Source organism: Neodiprion lecontei, chromosome 1 (assembly GCF_021901455.1).
Source record: "Neodiprion lecontei isolate iyNeoLeco1 chromosome 1, iyNeoLeco1.1, whole genome shotgun sequence".
Taxonomy (NCBI): Eukaryota; Metazoa; Arthropoda; class Insecta; order Hymenoptera; family Diprionidae; genus Neodiprion; species Neodiprion lecontei.
This window is the reverse complement of record NC_060260.1, coordinates 5,487,383-5,506,555: the sequence shown is the minus strand read 5'-3', so window position 1 is coordinate 5,506,555 and position 19,173 is coordinate 5,487,383. Positions and strand designations below refer to the sequence as shown.

The following is a 19,173-nucleotide window of genomic DNA, read 5'->3' as shown; positions in this document are numbered from 1 at the left end:
GAAAAATTTACCGCAATCCCAAATTCAGCTGCATGCCGGAACTTTGGGCGACGTTTTACGAATTCTCACTTCATTTTTATTTTCTTTTTCATCGTTCTACTCGTAATTCAGTACCTACGCTTAATTTACGTACATCTTTGTCAACCAATTTTTCAATCTTTCCACGTGCGTTATATTTCCGTGCTTTTGAGTGATCGAATTTTTTCTTGGTGTTTGTTTTTTTACCTCTCTGACGCGAATTGCTCTGGTAAAAATCTGATGTTAGTGCGTGCGGAAAAGGCGCGAGAAACTCGAGGGGAGTTATAATCACAATCCTGGGTACTTACTTTTAAAGCCCGTTGATTGTTAATGTGAAGATTTACGGAATTTAAATCAATTTCCACTGATGAAACGGTTCTTCTGAACATGGCGTAACATTGGCATATTTATTCAGACTCGTTTTTATCTGAAACGCGAGTTAAATCGCGCGGGTATAAAAAATATTGCGTCATTAATATTCGGATCAAGTGAATGTAATCTTTACAATTTCAATATTTTTTTTAAATGTAAATCAACGATAAAATCACACGAATCTAATTTGTACGATAAATTCTGCGATTTGTACATTCCGTTCGGCTGTATTGGACGAAAACTAAAAACTCGCTCTCGCTGTCTCTTGGACAATTTTAGACCACCGTAATATCGGGCCGACACTCTGATTCTGCAATATCTATTAAACTATGTCGACCCTTGTCCAACAAGGTTCAATACACTTTTAATCGGTCACCCGTCGATATCGATATCACATCTTCGATTATTAAAAATGATGAAACCTGCCCTTGATATATAGTGTATATGGGAAATTCCGTGCGAACCCAAACAACTTCGCACCTTAATCATTTTTGATGTTCATCACAATTTTTTTTGCAATTGTCAACTCTGATATAGTACCCTGAATTTTTTCCAGATTTCTAGTTCAACTGGTCAATTATATATGCATATTGAGAGTGGTTCAAAAAGGACGTTCTTTAAAATTCTCAAAACATTCTCAACAACTGTCTTTTCTTTTCCAAACATTTCAAGACCGGGCATACAGTTTTTGAAATTTTTTTGAGCATTTTAAAAACATCCTTTTCAAAATCACTTTTAATATTTATAAATAATCAACTAGTCGGACAAAAAATCTATAAAAATCACGGTACTGTTTCAAGGTTGGGACAAATGCAGAAAAAAAAATTTCAACAAAATGAAAAATCGTAAGTGTCAAAGGTTGGTCAGGTTCGCATGGAATTTCCCATACTTTCTATATCCATACATATATGTGTATACAATACATAATATGTATAAGAGCTTGTCTTAAAATTAAGAGGGTTGCTGATGATTTGCGAGATATTCCGAGACTCTGGGATACAAAGTTAAGAGTTGAAATGCTGTACGGTTTTTTTTTTTTTGTAAGATTGGTTATTATACGAATCGAGGTTTATACTAATTGCGAAAAAATTTAATTAGATTTTCCACAAAAGAATTTACGCAACTATAGTTGCAAAAAAATATATAAAACATGCATATCAAGTACAGAATTTGTAAATACGGTTTTTATTGAGTTCTCGGCCGTACTTGTAGACACGGTTTGTTATTATTATTATTTAAGCCGTGTTCAATTGGTTTACGATTAAATCACGAAACGCGTAGGCTCGGACTCTTTGCGAGGCAATAAAAATTCCAAGGAATTGACACAGCAAAGAGGATAGTAAAAGAATATGATAAGAATAAATCATTATACGTGATGTGTTTCGAAAATTTTCTTACAATGTTTATTTTTCCAGGTTTCTATAGACACATCCACTCGCCAATATAAATATGATAACGGATCTATTTATAAAGATTATAAATCTCGAAAAGATAATTTTAGACACTGTACTGAATTTAAACCTACTTCATATTTTTACGATTTTTCAGATTACCTCGATTCCAGAGAATTTTTCAAAAGCACGATAGTTTCGAGACATATAAATAACACAACTTGGCCACAAAATACTCAACCGACGATGCTAAAGCAGTCAACAGCACGCAGGTAAACACTAATAAATTATGTCCGGTATAAAAGTTTAAACTGCGTAAGAATCGAGCTTGATATTAATAATTTACTCGGCAGATCGCAAACCAAAGGGCAATAATGATTCCTGAGAACTTCAGGTGCACTTTTCTTTTTTATCGTTAAAAAACATTTTCTTTCAAGAAACAGGCAGAGTGGAAAATGAGCGAAAATCAGGATGAAAATATGGGACAAGAGAAATGGGAATTGGCAGAAACAAATCTAGGAGGTCTCGCTAAGGAAATATGAAAAATGGAAAAAGTATAAAGAAGAAATATCCGAAATCCGTCCACACCAACCACCGCAATAAAAGAAACGAGTAAAAAGATGAAAAACATCGGAGTAAACGATAATAATAATAAAGAAATTAATAACGAGGTGAAAAGTGCGGTGATGGGATTAGGAAGCTGAGTGAAAGAATTCGCTGCGTGATCAGAATCCGAAAACAGAGCGGATATCGGATATCGATAATAATAATACCGAGATGCAAATGAAGTGATTTGAAACGGGATCAAATCCCGTCAAACAACTAGCGAGAATGTTAGTTGGGGGTGGAGATCGGTCCGAAACTTCTGCTTCCCTTAAACATGGAGAAAAAGAATTCGTATATAATATTTCGTAGCGGATAAACGAAGGCGCGGATTCGTCTTAGGGAAAAAGTGTGCCAGTGGATCAAGGTGAATGGTGAATTCCCGATGGGGTATAACATGAGAAAGTTGGAAGTGCGGAGAGATCGATCGGGGGATGAAATTATTTACCTCAGCAATGAAACAGCCGAGAAGGCTAAAAACGACGATAAAACAAGGTGGAGGGAAAAATTCATTCAGAAATTTTTCAGAGTAGTTCAGGAGACAGAATTTCGCCGTAAAAATTATCCGGGTGAAAGATTTTCGGTGAGGAAAAATTCCGTGCGGGATGAATATCGGGAGAAAGAGATGAGAGGAAAGGAGGTCTGCACGGATCAGGTCGCGGTGAAACGAAACACGAAACGAAACACGAAACGCTACGCGGCTCGTCTGCGAACGGATAAAAAAGTTTCGGACAAGATCAGTTTGGCGGAAAACGTCAATTTCTCGACTCTCCTTACAAGGAGTGAAGAGAGAGAAAAAAAAAGCTCCGAGGCATCGGATCGTTTCTGTTATTCCGATATTTCAAGGCTTGTTAAAATTATCATCCCACCGTTCGCCGCAATTTCGATCAGCTCCGGCTGCGGCTATGGTTTGGACGTGAAGGAATCATCGATTGATCGACTAATTCCTGAAAGCAACGGGGTGTCCGCTCGGATGGAGTTGCAACCTATTGTCATCGGATTATCGACTACAGGTTGCGATAAGCGTAGATAACCGCTGCAGTTAATTGTTTACAAACTTGATATTATATATCTGTGTATATACGTGCATTATATATACTATATCATACAAATTCGTATCGATTAGTCTTCCTATTCGAGCTGTGTCCCAACAATTCTGGTTCCAGATACGTTAAAGTTTGACGAAGAAGAATCTATTTTTTCAAGAAGCAACGGATTAAAGGCAATTATTTTTTTCACTTTACTTTATGTGATATGTCGTTTGTAAAACGCCCCATTCTGCAGAAATATTATACCTACCTTTGTTGCTAGTCAATCACGGGTGTATAAAATATAAACAAAAACTTTACAGAAGATGAAGAAAATTTTTGAAGGTTCTTTTTTTTTTAACAAAATAAGAGAACCTTATTCCTAATACAAACGTACAAGATAATTACCATTGCGGTGTTTAATTTGGTCAAGTCAAATTGGTTTGTGATTGTACCAATTATATTGATCACACACGTTTATTAATTACTCAGTAATTAATCAATCTCGATACTCATCGGAAAGCAAATTGAAATTCCGGGATTGTTTGATGTTCGAATCACCCGATAACACGCACGCTATAGTATCCGAACATATTGTGGATATTTGTTTCGTCTCCACAATGGTGAAAAATTGATCTATCAGATTCATTATATTATCGCAAAAATATTCATATTACAATAGATTCAGAATTATTAACGCTACAGATGGGTTATACGACAATTGTCAGCATAGAAAAGTCAAAATATAGATTCATCGGAAGGAACGAGCATAATGCAAAAGTAAAATACCTGCACATTTTATCAATAGAGATATAAAATTTCTGTCGATTCAATACTTGAGCTTTCTTTATTTTGCATTTCTAAATTTTGACGTTTTTATACTTCGATTTTCTGACAATTTTAAATTTCTGCAAGATAGATTTTCGCTTTTTTCAAGAATTCTCCATTTCGACGCTTCTATTTTCTAATCCTTCGACATTTTTATCCCCATCCAATTTCATCCACGTCACTCCGAAGCTTGTTCGCGTCTCTCTGACTACGGCGACTATAATCTTACGTCTAAAACTCAGGAAGGGCGTTACACTGCCAGTTTGTAACTCCAGGGACAATCGTGAAAAACGAGCAACGCTTCACCGGCGTCTAGATTCGATCGGCGCAACGATTCACTCACCCGAGAAAAGAAGATAAGAATGACGTTGAGAGTTGTACAGACTCCCTTTTAAATCTACATCAGGGTAAGATCCTTGTTAAACTGTTTCGCCGCCGTCTCTCCTATCCCCGTGAAAAAAAAAGCACAGCGAAATCAATGAACAAGAAAGAAAGAAATTTTAAAAGTCATTTATAAACGAGATATAAAAGTCCACGCCTTAATCGCACAAAACTTTTCATTTTTCAACAATTTCGTTGTTTAATTCGCTTTCGTTCGTCGTACAATACGCGGGGTATTTTAAATTCGAATAAAATAACCCATTTCCATATCACGAGCAAGCGATAAAACATACCGACAGACGCTCGCTATAGCATCAAGTTAGAATACTATATATATACACTTGTACACACCGTTCATCTCCGTAGCCGTTGCACAACGCGTGTTCAATTAACAAAACTTTACGGCAAACAAGTCGACGCTGAAGTACCTATAGAGAGCGGTACCAATTATATTCTAGTCAACGATGCGACTAATGTTTCAAATTTCTACATTCACGGTATCCATGTAATTATCCACCGATAGTACAACGTCAAAGTTTCGCTCAATTTTCCCAAAAGTTTCTTCACCCTTGGCCTATATTTTCTCAAACGTTTCAAAAAACTTACCCGAAACAAAGATGATAATACAAATCCACGTCTGTAATTATACCTTTTTATTTGATTTTTTCGTTTCGCTTTTTTCATTTTGCGAAAAGAATCGAGGCTCGAAAAGAACAAGTAAGCAGATGTAATACACAGACGTGGTAAGAGAAGTTTGACCTGCAGGGACAATATCTGGCTAAAGATACATTCTTACCGTGAAAATAGGAAAAACTTTCGCGTTAAGAGCTGTACAGGAAAAGTTTCTGTATCTGTAAACGGGGGTACGAAATTGGCACGCTGCGAACAACGAACGTGGGGTGTTATTATTTCTTATCTGCGGGACAGCGGACTGCCACGCGGCTGCAGGGTTGTACAGTTAACCAAGCGACGTAAAGAGACGCTCGTTTAAGTGCAACGTATCATTCTGAAGATAGTGCGCGCTTACCTCGTAACGATTATCTTCCGACGGTTAATTAACCCTTGGGATACAGTGACCAACGTGAACAGAGAGCCAAGCTTGCTCGGATATCTCAAATTTACATGGATCTGTACGTTAAGGGGTGAAATTAAAACGCCATCAAGAAACATTTCATGTCGTTTCAACAAACGAATCAAAAATCGTTCACTTTTTTGATCGTGATCGTGTGTTTATTCCCGGAAGGTTGTTATTCCCAATGATTTACCAATTGCCAGAGTTTTTCATTCAGGCGATGAAAAATACGTACAGGTAAAAGGAAATATCAAAGATCGCGAGGGAACGGAAGACACGCCGATAAAACTGAGACTGAAAATATTTCGCAGAGTCAAACGTTTCGTTGAAAAAACAACACCGACGTTCTCGATGACGATGAAAGGAGGGTGGTCGATACACTCTACCATCGGCAATACCCGCTGATCCCCGAGGTAAAACAATCGCGTCCCGTGGGTTCATCAATATTCCTGGTTGCGCCAGGTGGTGCAGAAGTGGAAGAGATTGTACAAGTTTCCTGTACCGCGGTATCATTCTAGCAGACTTCCCTGGACACCACGGTGAAAATCCGTTTCGCGAACAACGATTTTACGTCGTTCCGTCGTTTGGCGAGGAATCCGAGTTATTCGGAACAAGGAATTCGGGGACCAACGAGTTTTATCAGGGCTCTTAACTGGTCGCCCCGAATAAACTGAACAAGTCAGATGTGATTGATTTACTACACCGTAGGAATGTCGTAGCTTGTGAAAGCCGAGGAAGCCGGCGATGGTAATCGTAGATACACGAGGAAACGAAACGAGGGGATAACGGAGCCAAGGGACAATAGACCTGCAGTCTTGGAAGTTATCAACAATAAAACAAGACCGAAGGAATATCAGGAGCAGATGTTCAGAATTGAATTGCCCATCGACGACGACAACTTCGAGTATAACGGGGGAGGGAAAAAAACTTTTACTCACAAATGACGTTGTCGAATGGAAGGTGGAACGAAGAGCTAAAAGATAAAAAAAAATAAATACTCAAGGAAACTGCGTGACCCCACGATTGAGATTATAATATAAAAGACCAAACACGAGGAGGAATCGGAAATTGAGTGAGGTGAGCATTTTCTATTCATAACTTTAGACACCTGAATAAAATCGTCCAATTTCCTCACTGTTATCGTACTACAGCGGGGATATGAAGAAAAAACTTTTACACGGGTTACACGGAAAATGAAGAACTCGGGATATTTTCATCTTCACGCTGCACCGGCCACACCGCGGAGCTCGGTAGTAAATACAGAGATGGTCGCGTCGCATGTTGGTCACAGATGGCGAAAATATAGCTGAACGCGATTCGCCCGGTTCCTTAATATTCTTCTCTACCTCGCTTTTCCTCAAACCGTACTGAAATTTATTTGAACCCTTGGTAAACTCGTCTCTTCTTTCGTCGGTCAGCAAAATTAATCTCCTCAAAGGTTGGAAAGCATCATCAACGGATAACAATGCGAACGAATTATTTCCACGGGATCGTTAGTCAACGAAAAACGGGGTAACGATTTTGCAAGAATTGTATCGAGCTTATGAAGAAATAACATTGAAAGCCAAGCCACGTGACAGAATTGCGACAAATGGTAAATTTCTGCACGTAATTAAGAATGTACTGACTATACATTCTGAAAAAAAAAGTAAGTCTCGTAGACAATATTGAATGCTTTTTGATATAATAAAAATCGGATAAAAATCAACCACAATAAATACGACAAGGAAATTAAATTTGAATAATAATAATAATATCCAAAAGTTATCAATAAATCTCAAAATAATGAGACGATTCTTTAAAAACTGATGTCTATTCAGAAAAATCAACGAATTCATTTCACAAAATAATGTTTCAGAAAAATCTGTTAAACAATGCTTTGTATAAACAATTTGCTGATAACTTTTGGGCATTATCATCATTCAAATTTAATTTTCTTATCGTCTTTATTGCGGTCGATCTTTTCCCGATTTTCATCTTATCATAAAGTATTTGATATTGTCAACGAGATTTACCTTTTATGTAAGAATGTATAGCCCGTACATCCTTAACGAGGCCAACTCGATAAGAGACCAACTTCATGTGCCGATGGCGTTGGAGGTAAACGGGAGCTCCGTAAGACTTTTGGGGGTAGATTACCTGCAGACATCCAGTGTGTATTGGCAACGGCGTGAAAATGCGCTGGTATGTTCCTGATTTAAGCACCTAACAAGTGTTGTTGAAAAACGGTGAAGACTCGGGAGGAGTTCGTTGATGAAAGAATGAGAGGCGAAAATTGATACTGGTTCCAAATAATCGAGACCGCTATTCAAGTTTCGAATCGGCGTAACTCACGCGCCTCGATATTTCAACGAAAACCATTAACGGTTGATCGGAGGAAATCTCAACGTCTGTCGACAACAGAAGGGTTCTGTTCTCAGGCTGAAGCTAAGCCGCGGTAATCGAATCGCTAAACACGAGCAAATGATCATCGCTACATAAGGAGAACGCGACAGATTAACGGATCTAGGACTACCCAACCCGGTTTAAAACGGAGGATCGACTCTTACCAACGGCTTATCCATCGTCTTAGGTACCCTATGGGTAGGTACTAATTCGTATTGGATAAACACAATTCGTTTGGTACTAACTCGCCGTACCTTATTCATCGAGACGTCGTATTCAGATGCGAGAACATCGATGGCCTTTGTTGCGAACGGTGAGGTAGTTTCAACCAGGTTGAAATTTTAAAGTGATCGCGTATAATAGCTACGCCAAGTGAATAACCGACCGCGGTCCGTATTTAGAGACGAACGTCCGGACGAAGCTGCGGATGAATATGCCTACCTGACTAATTACTGATTATTAACGAGCCGGTATTAATCATCCCCGAGATGCAATTAAGGTGGCACATGGACGTGACGGGCTTTAGTATTCCCAGATCGATTTTGTATTCTCTCATGGCGAATTTTGTGGCTTATATTCTCATCGGTCGGTTAACCACCGTCAAGATTGCGGTGAAATTGTGTCGAATGGCGATTCTTTGAATTTGATAGTCGCGTGCCGTTCGCTAACTTCTAAATAACTGATAGAAAAATAATGAGGCAGTTGATCTGTTTCCGACAACAATCAATCGGGGAAATTCATTCGACCGAAGCCAACGATTGTTTGGCAGCAGCGCAAGTCCGCGGTTTCGGTGTTTGTTTAATCATTCAACAACGATGAATGGACAGTGGATCGAACAAATTACTATAACCACGGTGTCCAAGAAATCAGGGTTTCAGGTGTATGTACCCAGTCTTCGTTTCAGCAAACAGCTATTTCAATTCAATTCATACCGACCCCGGGACCGAAAGTAATTATACAGTTTCCCAATTAATTGCGGTTACAGATATCATGTGCCAGAACTCGGTTTAATACGAACTCTCCGGTTGATCGATTCAGACTGGCCACAAAAATAATTTCCCCGCGGAACAGTTTTCGGATGGATTTGTTAATTTCAACAGTCTTTAAAAATTCAGATAATGCTTCGTTAGCTTTGAACATCTTTACTCAACTTCGCTGAAAAAGCTCACAACTGATGATTCTTTCCATCATCCGACATCGATACGAAGGGTAGCAATTCACTGTTTGTGAATAATTTAAAGTACGCTTTCGATTCTCGTCGATGGTTCGAAGACATGAAAAAATATGCGTTATCTGCGAAAGCATTTCGGTGTTACGTGCATTGCGATATCGTAACGCCGGAGGAAACATCCGTTGAGAACCAACAGTTGGTCTTATTGTTAGTATCACCGAACCGGATCAATTCCAGGCCGTTTGACATTCATCGTGTCGTTTTGCCCGGAATGGTTGATTAAAATGCCGAGAGAATCTACCGCGATGGAAGTGTTACAGAAGGATTATGGGCGGAAGATATTTCAGTGAGGAAGTGTATTTTTGTGAAGAATTAGTGCGATATTCAAACGAGGGAATGTGAAGCTCCGTCGCTGACAGTTGATGAATACGATCTTGAGAATTGTGTTAATCAAAGAGAAGTATTTGAAGCTATAATTATACAAGGGCGTGGAAAGGTAAATTTTTCGAATATTCGAACTCAGACGCTAGAGACGGAAAGGGAGAAAGAGAGAGAGAGAGAGAGAGAGAGAGAGAGAGAGAGAGAGAGAGAGAGAGAGTGAAAGAGAAAAAGTATATAAATGCGGAATGAGGGAATGGAAAAGAAATGTCCACTTCCAATCGAACGGCAATCCAACTAACCCCAATCCCCACTTCACACCCAAGTTAACGAAATAAAAACGAGTCCGCAGACGCACTATAAATCTAAGATAACTTGAATTTCGATGACACAAGATTTTCAATCAGCAAATGATTGCCATTGCTGACATTGCGCATATTAATGATGAAATGGGAGTCAAGTCAAAGAATCGTTGAATGCAAATTAATAAAATTGACCAATGACATGAATATCATCGCCATCGATCAATTTCATAAAATAGAATACCTAAAACGCAAAGCCTCTAACCAACCATCTTTCTCTCCTTTATTATCTCTCTTTTCATTGTTATTGTGCGCCTTGTTGAAGGGAGGAATTCAACTTGGGTACACGCGGACTATACTCTGATTAAAATATCTCGGAAAGGGGGGATAAGATTCCTTGGCCGAGGTAAGGAAGGAGCACGTAGTTAAGGAATCAGTGTAGGTAAATTAACACGAAGCTGTAATGATCCCGAGAACTTTTGTCCGTATAGCTCTCGTGCTGAGCTGTTGCTGCTTTCGTTGCTTCCCTGGCACGAAATAATCAGACGGCATCTTAATTACGGTACTATAATTATTCAGCCCTTCCCATAGAATATTACAAACTACATACTTTGCCAGAATCTCGGCTGGGCCCATCTATCTACTCCTCTCTCTCTCTCTCTCTCTTTCTCTATCTCTCTCTCTACGCTCCAAACATTTCACCTCTGCAAAATAGAACGCGACTTGGGAATCAACGATAATTACAGATGGCACGGTGCGTTATAACGACAGATCAACGTCCGAACGACATTGCCAGTACAACGCGCAATGGAAGAAAAAACAATCTGGTACAAAGAAATGATACGAGCAAAAGGCGTGGCAATAATTTATGAAAAATCCTCCGCGGTGCTGATGGGCAAAATTTACACGTTTCCCGTTGTGTATACACATACGAACTGGATCAGCGAATGTGTGCCGGCGTCTTGCTAACGCAGGCAAGGCAGATAAAACAGAACTGGAGTAAAAGCTGAACTGGCTCACGCCAGTCTGTGTCCGTGCCTGTCTTGCTGTGTAAATGTACGTGTGTAAAAGAGGAAGAATCGGTGGTGGGTTAGCGTGTACTTGACGGAAATAGATCGATTCCTATTGACCTGAATAGCTAGGATTGTCAGAGGAGGGTGTGTGTTGCACGGCATTCGAACGGCGCGGATGTAGGTACACCGTGCTTTGGCAGAGAGAGAGAGGCGAAAGAGAGTGGGGTATAGTGGAAAAAAACAAAAAAAAAAAAAAAAGATAGAGAGAGAAGAACAAAACAAAAAACACGAGAGTAAGCGAAGGGAAGCGATCCTTTCAGGATGAAATTTCTAGTCTCGTTTTAGATTCGTGATTTATTATTCCGTCGACGTTGGATAAAATGGAGAGAGAAAAAACGAAACTGCCGGACCGCCGTCTGAAGTTCGGCAATTCTGCAGAGAAGAGATTTTCGCGTGGATAGCGAAGGAACGACTCATCGCGACTTACCCAAAGAACGTAACCGACAAGTCCGGTCAAGAAGGCAATCATTAATCCGTAAAGAGTTGGCAAAGTTTCAGCCTCACTTCCACCAATATTCTCCATATTTCACCCCCTCGGTGTCTTCCTCTCCCTTTTCTTTTCTCTCTTCTTCTTCTTCGCTTCTGTCCAACGACGCCTCGGAACGAATTATCATCGATGATTGAATAAACGATCGGCAAACGTAACTCGAAAAAATTCACAAATCGACACTGCGCAATTACTCTCTACGGATAATATATTTTTAATCACAGCGTCGCGATTTTTTCACCCATACGTGGAGGAGGAATCGTTGTAAGGGGATAAAACAAAACCTCGTACGAAGGATAAATAAATTTCATCGCGAGCTGTAGGCGATATCGTTGAACGTTAATCATTTCACGATGAAAAAACAGCGCGCGCGATATAACCTATGTTTTACTCCCCGACGAAGAAGTTTCCAAATTATTCACAACTCGGACGGTATCCAACCGTTTGATTTATTCGACCGGATTCTCCGCCGTACGTAATACGACGAATCGGGGATAAACCGGCACAATTCGCGGGGGGGCTCGATCGCTTACTGCCAACCCAGTCGTGTTTTACACCGTCAAAGACCAGTTGACGCGGAAGTTCGTATTAATAGTACGACGCACAAGTGGCCGGGCTAACTATACACAACTAGACCAGAACCCGGACGAATCCGAACCGATCCTTGGCGAAGGCCTGTTCCGTGAGTGATTTCAATTTAATCGAATCTGCGTCACCCGATAACGAGGCGAAATTTCAAGATGACAATAAATTTGGAAACTTTTAAGCCTCGAGGAAAAATGTTAAGGATAAAGGTGCAGAAGTTGAATTTCGAATAGAACGAAGAAGGCGGAGGCAAAAGAGCTGACGTCTTTCAAAGACGTGATCAGCCTACTGCCGCGAGTTATAGGATTTCTGTCATCCGTTCCAAGATTGTACTTTATTTTTCACGACAGGCTGACATTCGTTACATTTCCTTTAAAACATGTTACATCCGCCGTTCTATAATCGAACCGTATATTATAGATAACAGAAAATTTCTCGGTATTATTTATTACACCGACTGCAGTGCCTCGGCACTCTCTAAATTTCAATTGGTAAAAAGTTATAAATATATCAGTGCGTATACACTGAAGATTCGGTGACTTTTCACTGATTTCCAGTGCATTCCATATCAACTGGACCAACGATTATCCCTCACCATTTTTGATTTTCTTCGGAACATTAGATACGGTGCTTCGATCACAAAAAAAGGACTTCTTGTTTTTTAAAAATTTTCTCCTACAGCCGTTATTTTCTCATATTTATTCAAACCTATCTAAGAATTGTTATTTTTTAAAAATCTCAACAAATTTTCAAAAATTTTAATACTCGTCCCGATCGTTGTGGCGCCCGTATTTTATTCCTCTTTTAGGATATTCGAAGATCGAAGTAATTTTCACACTTTTTACAACATTCTTCACCGTAGAGCGTACAGACCGAGTTGGTAAAGCATTGTCACGAGGGAATCCGCGGATACCTGAAAAGCAGGCAACTCTGAAGAACACCAAAGCTCGTGTAACATTTCAAGGGAATTTTTTGATCCCGTACTGTTGTTACCGTACTTGGTAGCCTAGTCTTTTGTGAAGTACGATAAAGTAGAATACAGTCTCAGCGAAAATAAGGCGTGCACCTCTAATAAATACTAAGGTACGAAAATCAACGATCCTAGATGGAGCAGTTCCACTCCACGAAGAAAGATCGGATCATTGATCGAGGAAATTTATTTATCCGATCGCGTAATAAAGCTATTCACACGACAATCAGATGTTGAATTGCTCGCGTAAGGTGTGACATCAAAAATGCATGTCCTTGCAAAATAATCAAATTTTTACACATCGACGGAACACAAGTTTAACTCCAGGCGGGTTGTTACAGGTGTAGACGCGTTACGATTCTGTATACGTAGATGCGTATACGGCGCATATACCTAAGCCTGTAGGAAATGGCAATCTGAAAGCCGATCAATAAATCCAATTAAATTTCGAAGCGTGGCCACACCGCGTGGACCATCAGACCGGGAACCCGAAGCTACCAAATTGCATTTTATGCATGAGCGTTGAATATCCTGCAGAATATTGCGGAACGAAACGACGTTCTGGATATACGCGCCCACCAACGCGTACCGTATTATTTAATACAAATACAGACGCGTATGCACGAGCAGCTCACACGCAACGAATATAATACAGGCGCGTCAAATACATACATCAGTGGATTTTCATCCGGCGTCAGGAGCGCTCGGCTGTACGTTAATTCCAAATTCGTTTCTGTCAAACTTGTCATCGATGAATCGATTTATAATATCAAACGACGAAATCTATGCACTTTGTCGAGACCATTTTTCTTTTCTTCTTTCACTCTTCATTCGTCACAGTTTGCGGGATCGTTGATGAAAGAAAATGCAGCCGAGTCGCGCAACGCCAGAAATGAAATGAAACGAAAAAGAAAACAATATTCGGAATAATTTTATTTCAAATTTACTTCTCGCAAGCTCCGAAATTACCAAACACAAATTTTCTCCGCAGATGGTATATTATTCTGGAGAATCGATGTACCAAAAGAGAATAAATCCTATCCGTACCCAGGTTTCTTGAACAATTTCAGGACCCTACAGGATCCAGCAAAGCCGTCGGCTGGATCAAAGTTACCGACAATCGAGTCAAGGTCTCGCGGTTACCGACTGCGCAAAGATGACTGCTTCTCCCACATTCGGTCAGAGCTTTCGTAAACTGATGCAAGATACGCGTACTCTCTACGAGCTCTTCTTTTCCATCTGTAATAAACAATCTGCATTGCCGACTCGTTCGCGATGGGATTGATTTTGCACAGTAGTGTTAATTAATGTCTTGAGCTTTCGGCAAACTTGTATTCCGTCCGAAAGAAAATCTGAGTTCGATTATATACGAATTATGTGACAACGACTGGCGATACAGCCGACGTGAGACTTTGGGAGTCACTGTCACGTAATTCGTATAGAATCGATCTCGGATTTTCTTTCGTTCCGACAACAATTTAGCCTTAAGAGGAAGACACTACTGAAAGTTACTTTACAAAAAAACCTGCTAGTCAAAATTCGATGAGCTGAGTAAAAGAAGCTGCGAAAAATTGATTGTTGGTTAAAATCACGCCTCAAGAAATGAGTGTGATGTATGATTCACGATTTCTGTTCACACCTGCACAGTATCGCATAAGTCAAGCTTGGATGGGTTGAAACGAAAGAGGAACGAGAGAAAAAGAGAGAGAGAGCGAAGAAAAATGAGCTTTAATGTGCGCAAGAAGAGAAAATTAGTAAAACGCTATTACCATATTCGAAGTATAAATACGAAGGCAAGTATTCACAGTCCCATGGATGGGTAAAAAAAGAAGCTACTGCACCGACTCTTCAGACCGCGAGGTGGAAGAATTACAGTAACGATAATGGACATATTTCCACGTATCCAGGTATCGAGGAACGTGTCAGCGTTCCAGTGCGTCTACGAGCGTATTACAGGCGCCTCTTATACTGTAACGCACGTGGCTCGCACAGTGACCCGAATTGAATTCAACTATTCCACTAACACCGAGCATCACGATCTTACGGGACTAATTCACCATAGCGTCCTACAGGCGTTCATGTGCCGATCAAGGTAACCGGTCGGTCTCCTTAAAGGCCTTGGACCGAAAGAATGAACGACCGAATGCCACGATGCGTGGGCGTTGGACTTATTGTTAATCGTGGAGGCAACGTGCCGAAGCTCACTGCACGTCTACGAAGACCAGAGTCCATAGAGATCGCGACTTCGTTGGCACTCCGCACAAACGATGGAATTGATTTCCTTTCTCGCCTCCTCTTCCGCATAGTTTCTTCGCAGTTGCGAGCGTACGAAAATTAAATTACGAAGTCTGACCGCGATTCGACCAAAAGCATGTTACGTTACAGCGATAAGAAAAACAAAAAAGAAAAGATCAGCTTACAATGTGCGCGCCTACAATTAGAGCATGATGATAACGAGTTTACGGACACATGGTGATAAAGAGAGACGAGAACAGGAAAATTCACGAGCGAAGGAGGGAGGGAGGGAGATGCGAGTCAGGACTCATGGCGAGTTCATTATCGTAAATTGTGAAAATAGTTACGGTGTGTTTTGCCAGTTGCGAGATTATGCGAGCGACCTACACTTCCAGCACAACCCGGTGATTTTCATATCACGTGACTGATCTAAACCTAGGAAAAAAAAAAAAAAAAATTATATAGAACGTCAAAGACTCGCAAGTGATTTATTTATTTGATAGGGTAACGAGTATTGCGTACATTGAGAACATGTGCTGACATGAGTTATGCGACATCCGAGTCGAGCTAGGCGATCCGGTGTCTGGCTCTTCTAACGACGCCTAATCAAGTGTAATTAGATTCACTAGATTCAAGTTTGCCGGAGTCTGGTATCTCGGACGTGATGGTCGAGTGCGTAAGGAACAATTCTCTATTTGTTGTTAATTTCTTATTTTTAATTCTCTCTCTTTTTTCTGCACATGTACGGTAAAACTATCAATCCTTAGTAAGGTCGCGATCCTTGCGCAAAACGAGACAGTCTGTCGTAAGACGATAAGCATTTCTCTAAAGCGTTTCATCTTTTTTTCAACACTTGCCAAGCGACCATCGTACTCTGGTTAAAAATAATACGCGTAACACGTTATATACATATACATATATATTACTTATGTAGACTAATCGCAAGGTAAAGGAAACTCGGAACCGTCTTTCACGTGTATAATGTATATGTATTGAATATTGTACACACGTGACGGATAAACGCGACTACAGCATCCTGAAACTTTCTTACATTAGGTATAGTCGGTTGTCACGGTTTGCGTCGACCAGATATGGTCACGTTTGTGTATTTTCTACACGATTCACCGTCGTCGTCTACTTCGGAGCCGAGAGTAACTCGAACGAACCTTTCCTACTATGGAAACCTGGACTCGATCGCAAGCCGCTGCTATATACGAGGTTTTCTGCTTCTTCGACGGGAATTAACTCGGTGGATCTATTCCATCTTGGAGGAGAATAAAAACAATAAGATGAAGGAAGGGTACGATAAAAATCCCAAGAAAAAACATAATCGATCGTATAATGTCCGAACACACGTGTCAGGCACTACAAAAGACACAAAAGTATACCCAATGGATATAGACCTAGGCGTGGGATTCGTGCAGAGTGTTCACTTATCTCTTCCTAATTGGCTTCCTCGATTCCGGTTGTTCGATACGCGCGTGTTTGTCGATTTGTTACACGACAAAATACGCAAATTCGATTCACGCAACCTTTTCTACAAACTGTTTGCGGATTTTCCCGTTTCAGTTTCATCGAAATAATAGCTCCTTGGTATCACGATGTGTATAACAATATAGTGTATACTAAACAAGTTGTCGTAAGTTGCCAACTACCGAGTAAAATTCACTTCGACATTCTACCGATCGATAACACGAGGTATCGATTAACGCACCAATTGGACTGCGTGCATCGTGAATTTTAGATCCTAGCGTTGGACAATCGCATATACAGCATACGAATGTGAAAAATAAAATATGAACCGAACCTGTCTTAAGAAAAAGAACAAACTCGGAAGACAACGAAGAGATCGATCCGTATATGTATTTTCTTACTGTGTAACTTACCGCTGAGGTGGTCGTTTGGACTCCGGGTACCTTCGACGAGTTGGAACCGGTGAGTCCGAGTCCTCGAATACAGTGTCGCCTGCAGTCAGGATCAGAGTCCTCGCATATCGGACATCCCGGCAAAGCGCCGCCCCGTTCCCTGAGCACGTGACTGCTGCTCGTGTTAGTCGTGTATCCTTGATCGGAACTTGCGTTAGAATTTGGCCTCGATTCGTCGGAGCTATCAAAGGGCTTGAGATTCCGATGGTTATGAATAATTCCAACCGGTTCCCATATCTCGCTCGTCGACGACGTATAAAAGTTGTTCTCTTTGGTCTCTCGGCTTCGTTCGTCGACGATTTTCCCGCCTCTAGCCACCGTCACTTCTTCCTTGGTAACGACCGACGATTTAACGCTGAGCGATGTCTCGAGACGCACCGGCGCCCTTAAAAATTTATTATTCCCCATGATAGAACAAACGAGCGCGTAGAAATACGGACTTGCGCAAGCGATCCTGAAACGATCGTTGTAAAAATCTATTTCGAATCAAAAACTCCCGTCCGCGTCAGTCTTCGGTCAATTTTCAACTGAATTTATCATTCGTACGCCAGTCAATTTCAACGGCTCAAATGTTCTACCTCAGTATCCCAGCTCTGACGAGTATCTGATTGAGAAGATCACAGGGGGGAACTTGTCCCGTAACCATGGCTTCCCTGATGGCGATCCCGTCGGGTCCTTCGAGGGCAATGGGAACCCCGTTTATCAGGAGAACCTCTTCCTCCCTAACGCAGGACTTCTTTTCACAGTCAACGACCTTCACACCTGGTCCGAGGATCGACTCGACGGTCGACTGGATCTCGTGGTCGTCCATGTCTGTTCGGAGAATCCGCAAACATTTTATACATAAAAACTGCAAAACAACCTTGAAAATCTACACCGGGCCCTTGTGCGTGTAAGGATACAATGCAAATTAAAGGATCGTCGATGGTCGGTAACAAGTGCATCGCGGGATGCTAGTCCGCGTTTCAGAGGGAGTCTAAAACCGGACGACGATGATAAAAGATGCAGATGAGAATTCCTTGCGCGACTCTTTTGTCGGCTGATAATCATAGGCAATGATCAGTCGCTAGACGGTTAATTTCCGGTGCAGTCACGACACCAAAGTATCTAGCCTCACCCGAGTCTTCACCTGCACCTGCTCAATCAAATACCCTTGGCAGCGTCGTCGTGAAAGGCACACAGAGACTGCAGCTGAGGTCTAACTTACGTGACTTGAAATTTCACCAGGTGACGATAACCGCGATTCGTTGTAATCGAGGAATACCATCTATATTATTCGGCTGTACAATATTACACGCAACGCGTGGCTGGAAAACGATCTTCGATTCTGTAAGGCGGGCGTGTGTGACGAATTTCTGGACGGAGGGGCGGAAATACGACGTTTCGGTTGGATCGAGATTAGGCGTCAGGATATCGTTACGACCAATGAGGATGAGATGTATAATATATTATATGTGATATTCCACGTATAAGAAAGGAATCAAGAGTGTCGAAATAGGAGCATCGAGGCACCTGCGAGTTCCTACAGTAGGTAAAAGTAACTACCCACCTGTACCTACTCCCGAATAAACGGACGATCAGATAAATACGACGCGCGATATAAACGTAGACTAGCGGATGAGCTGTCCGGAGGATTCGGTGTGAATGTTTGCTTCCCAGATTAAGTTGGTTAAAGTAAAATAGCCTGCCGCGAAACGAGTAGGTGCCCTCGAGAAATTTACTACCTGTCCGCCTGCCTACACTCTCGGCCAACTTTTGACTATGGAACGAGCATCGGGCACCCAACTAAGAACCGTCGAGTTGTACGTATAGAATGAAAAAACAAACTTCGGATGAGACGACGTAAGGATATATTATAGAAGGGAATAAAACTCAGACAGCGCCACTCTTCTAATTCTTTTCCTCCCCGTGCACTGGGCGCATGTTTGTTTAGGTCTTCCGTAAGCGCGCAACGCCTTGAGGAACAAGC

General features: G+C 41.1%; 2 protein-coding genes across 2 annotated transcripts in view; both read right to left on the bottom strand.

The window, feature by feature from the left end:
• LOC107223748 overlaps positions 1-19,173 on the bottom strand; it is a 190,324-nt gene that overhangs the window by 113,323 nt on the left and 57,828 nt on the right. The gene's annotated exons all lie outside the window — the stretch shown is intronic.
• The window catches only part of LOC107223749, a 38,514-nt gene continuing 33,344 nt past the window's right edge, over positions 14,004-19,173 (bottom strand). Inside the window, exons 2-4 of the mRNA XM_046745302.1 lie at positions 17,783-18,017; positions 17,166-17,589; positions 14,004-14,283 (exon numbers count right to left, since the gene is read on the bottom strand). Of these exons, the coding sequence (XP_046601258.1) occupies positions 14,263-14,283; positions 17,166-17,589; positions 17,783-18,015 (678 nt within the window). The 5' untranslated portion in view covers positions 18,016-18,017 and the 3' untranslated portion in view covers positions 14,004-14,262. The remainder of the gene's footprint in view (positions 14,284-17,165; positions 17,590-17,782; positions 18,018-19,173) is intronic.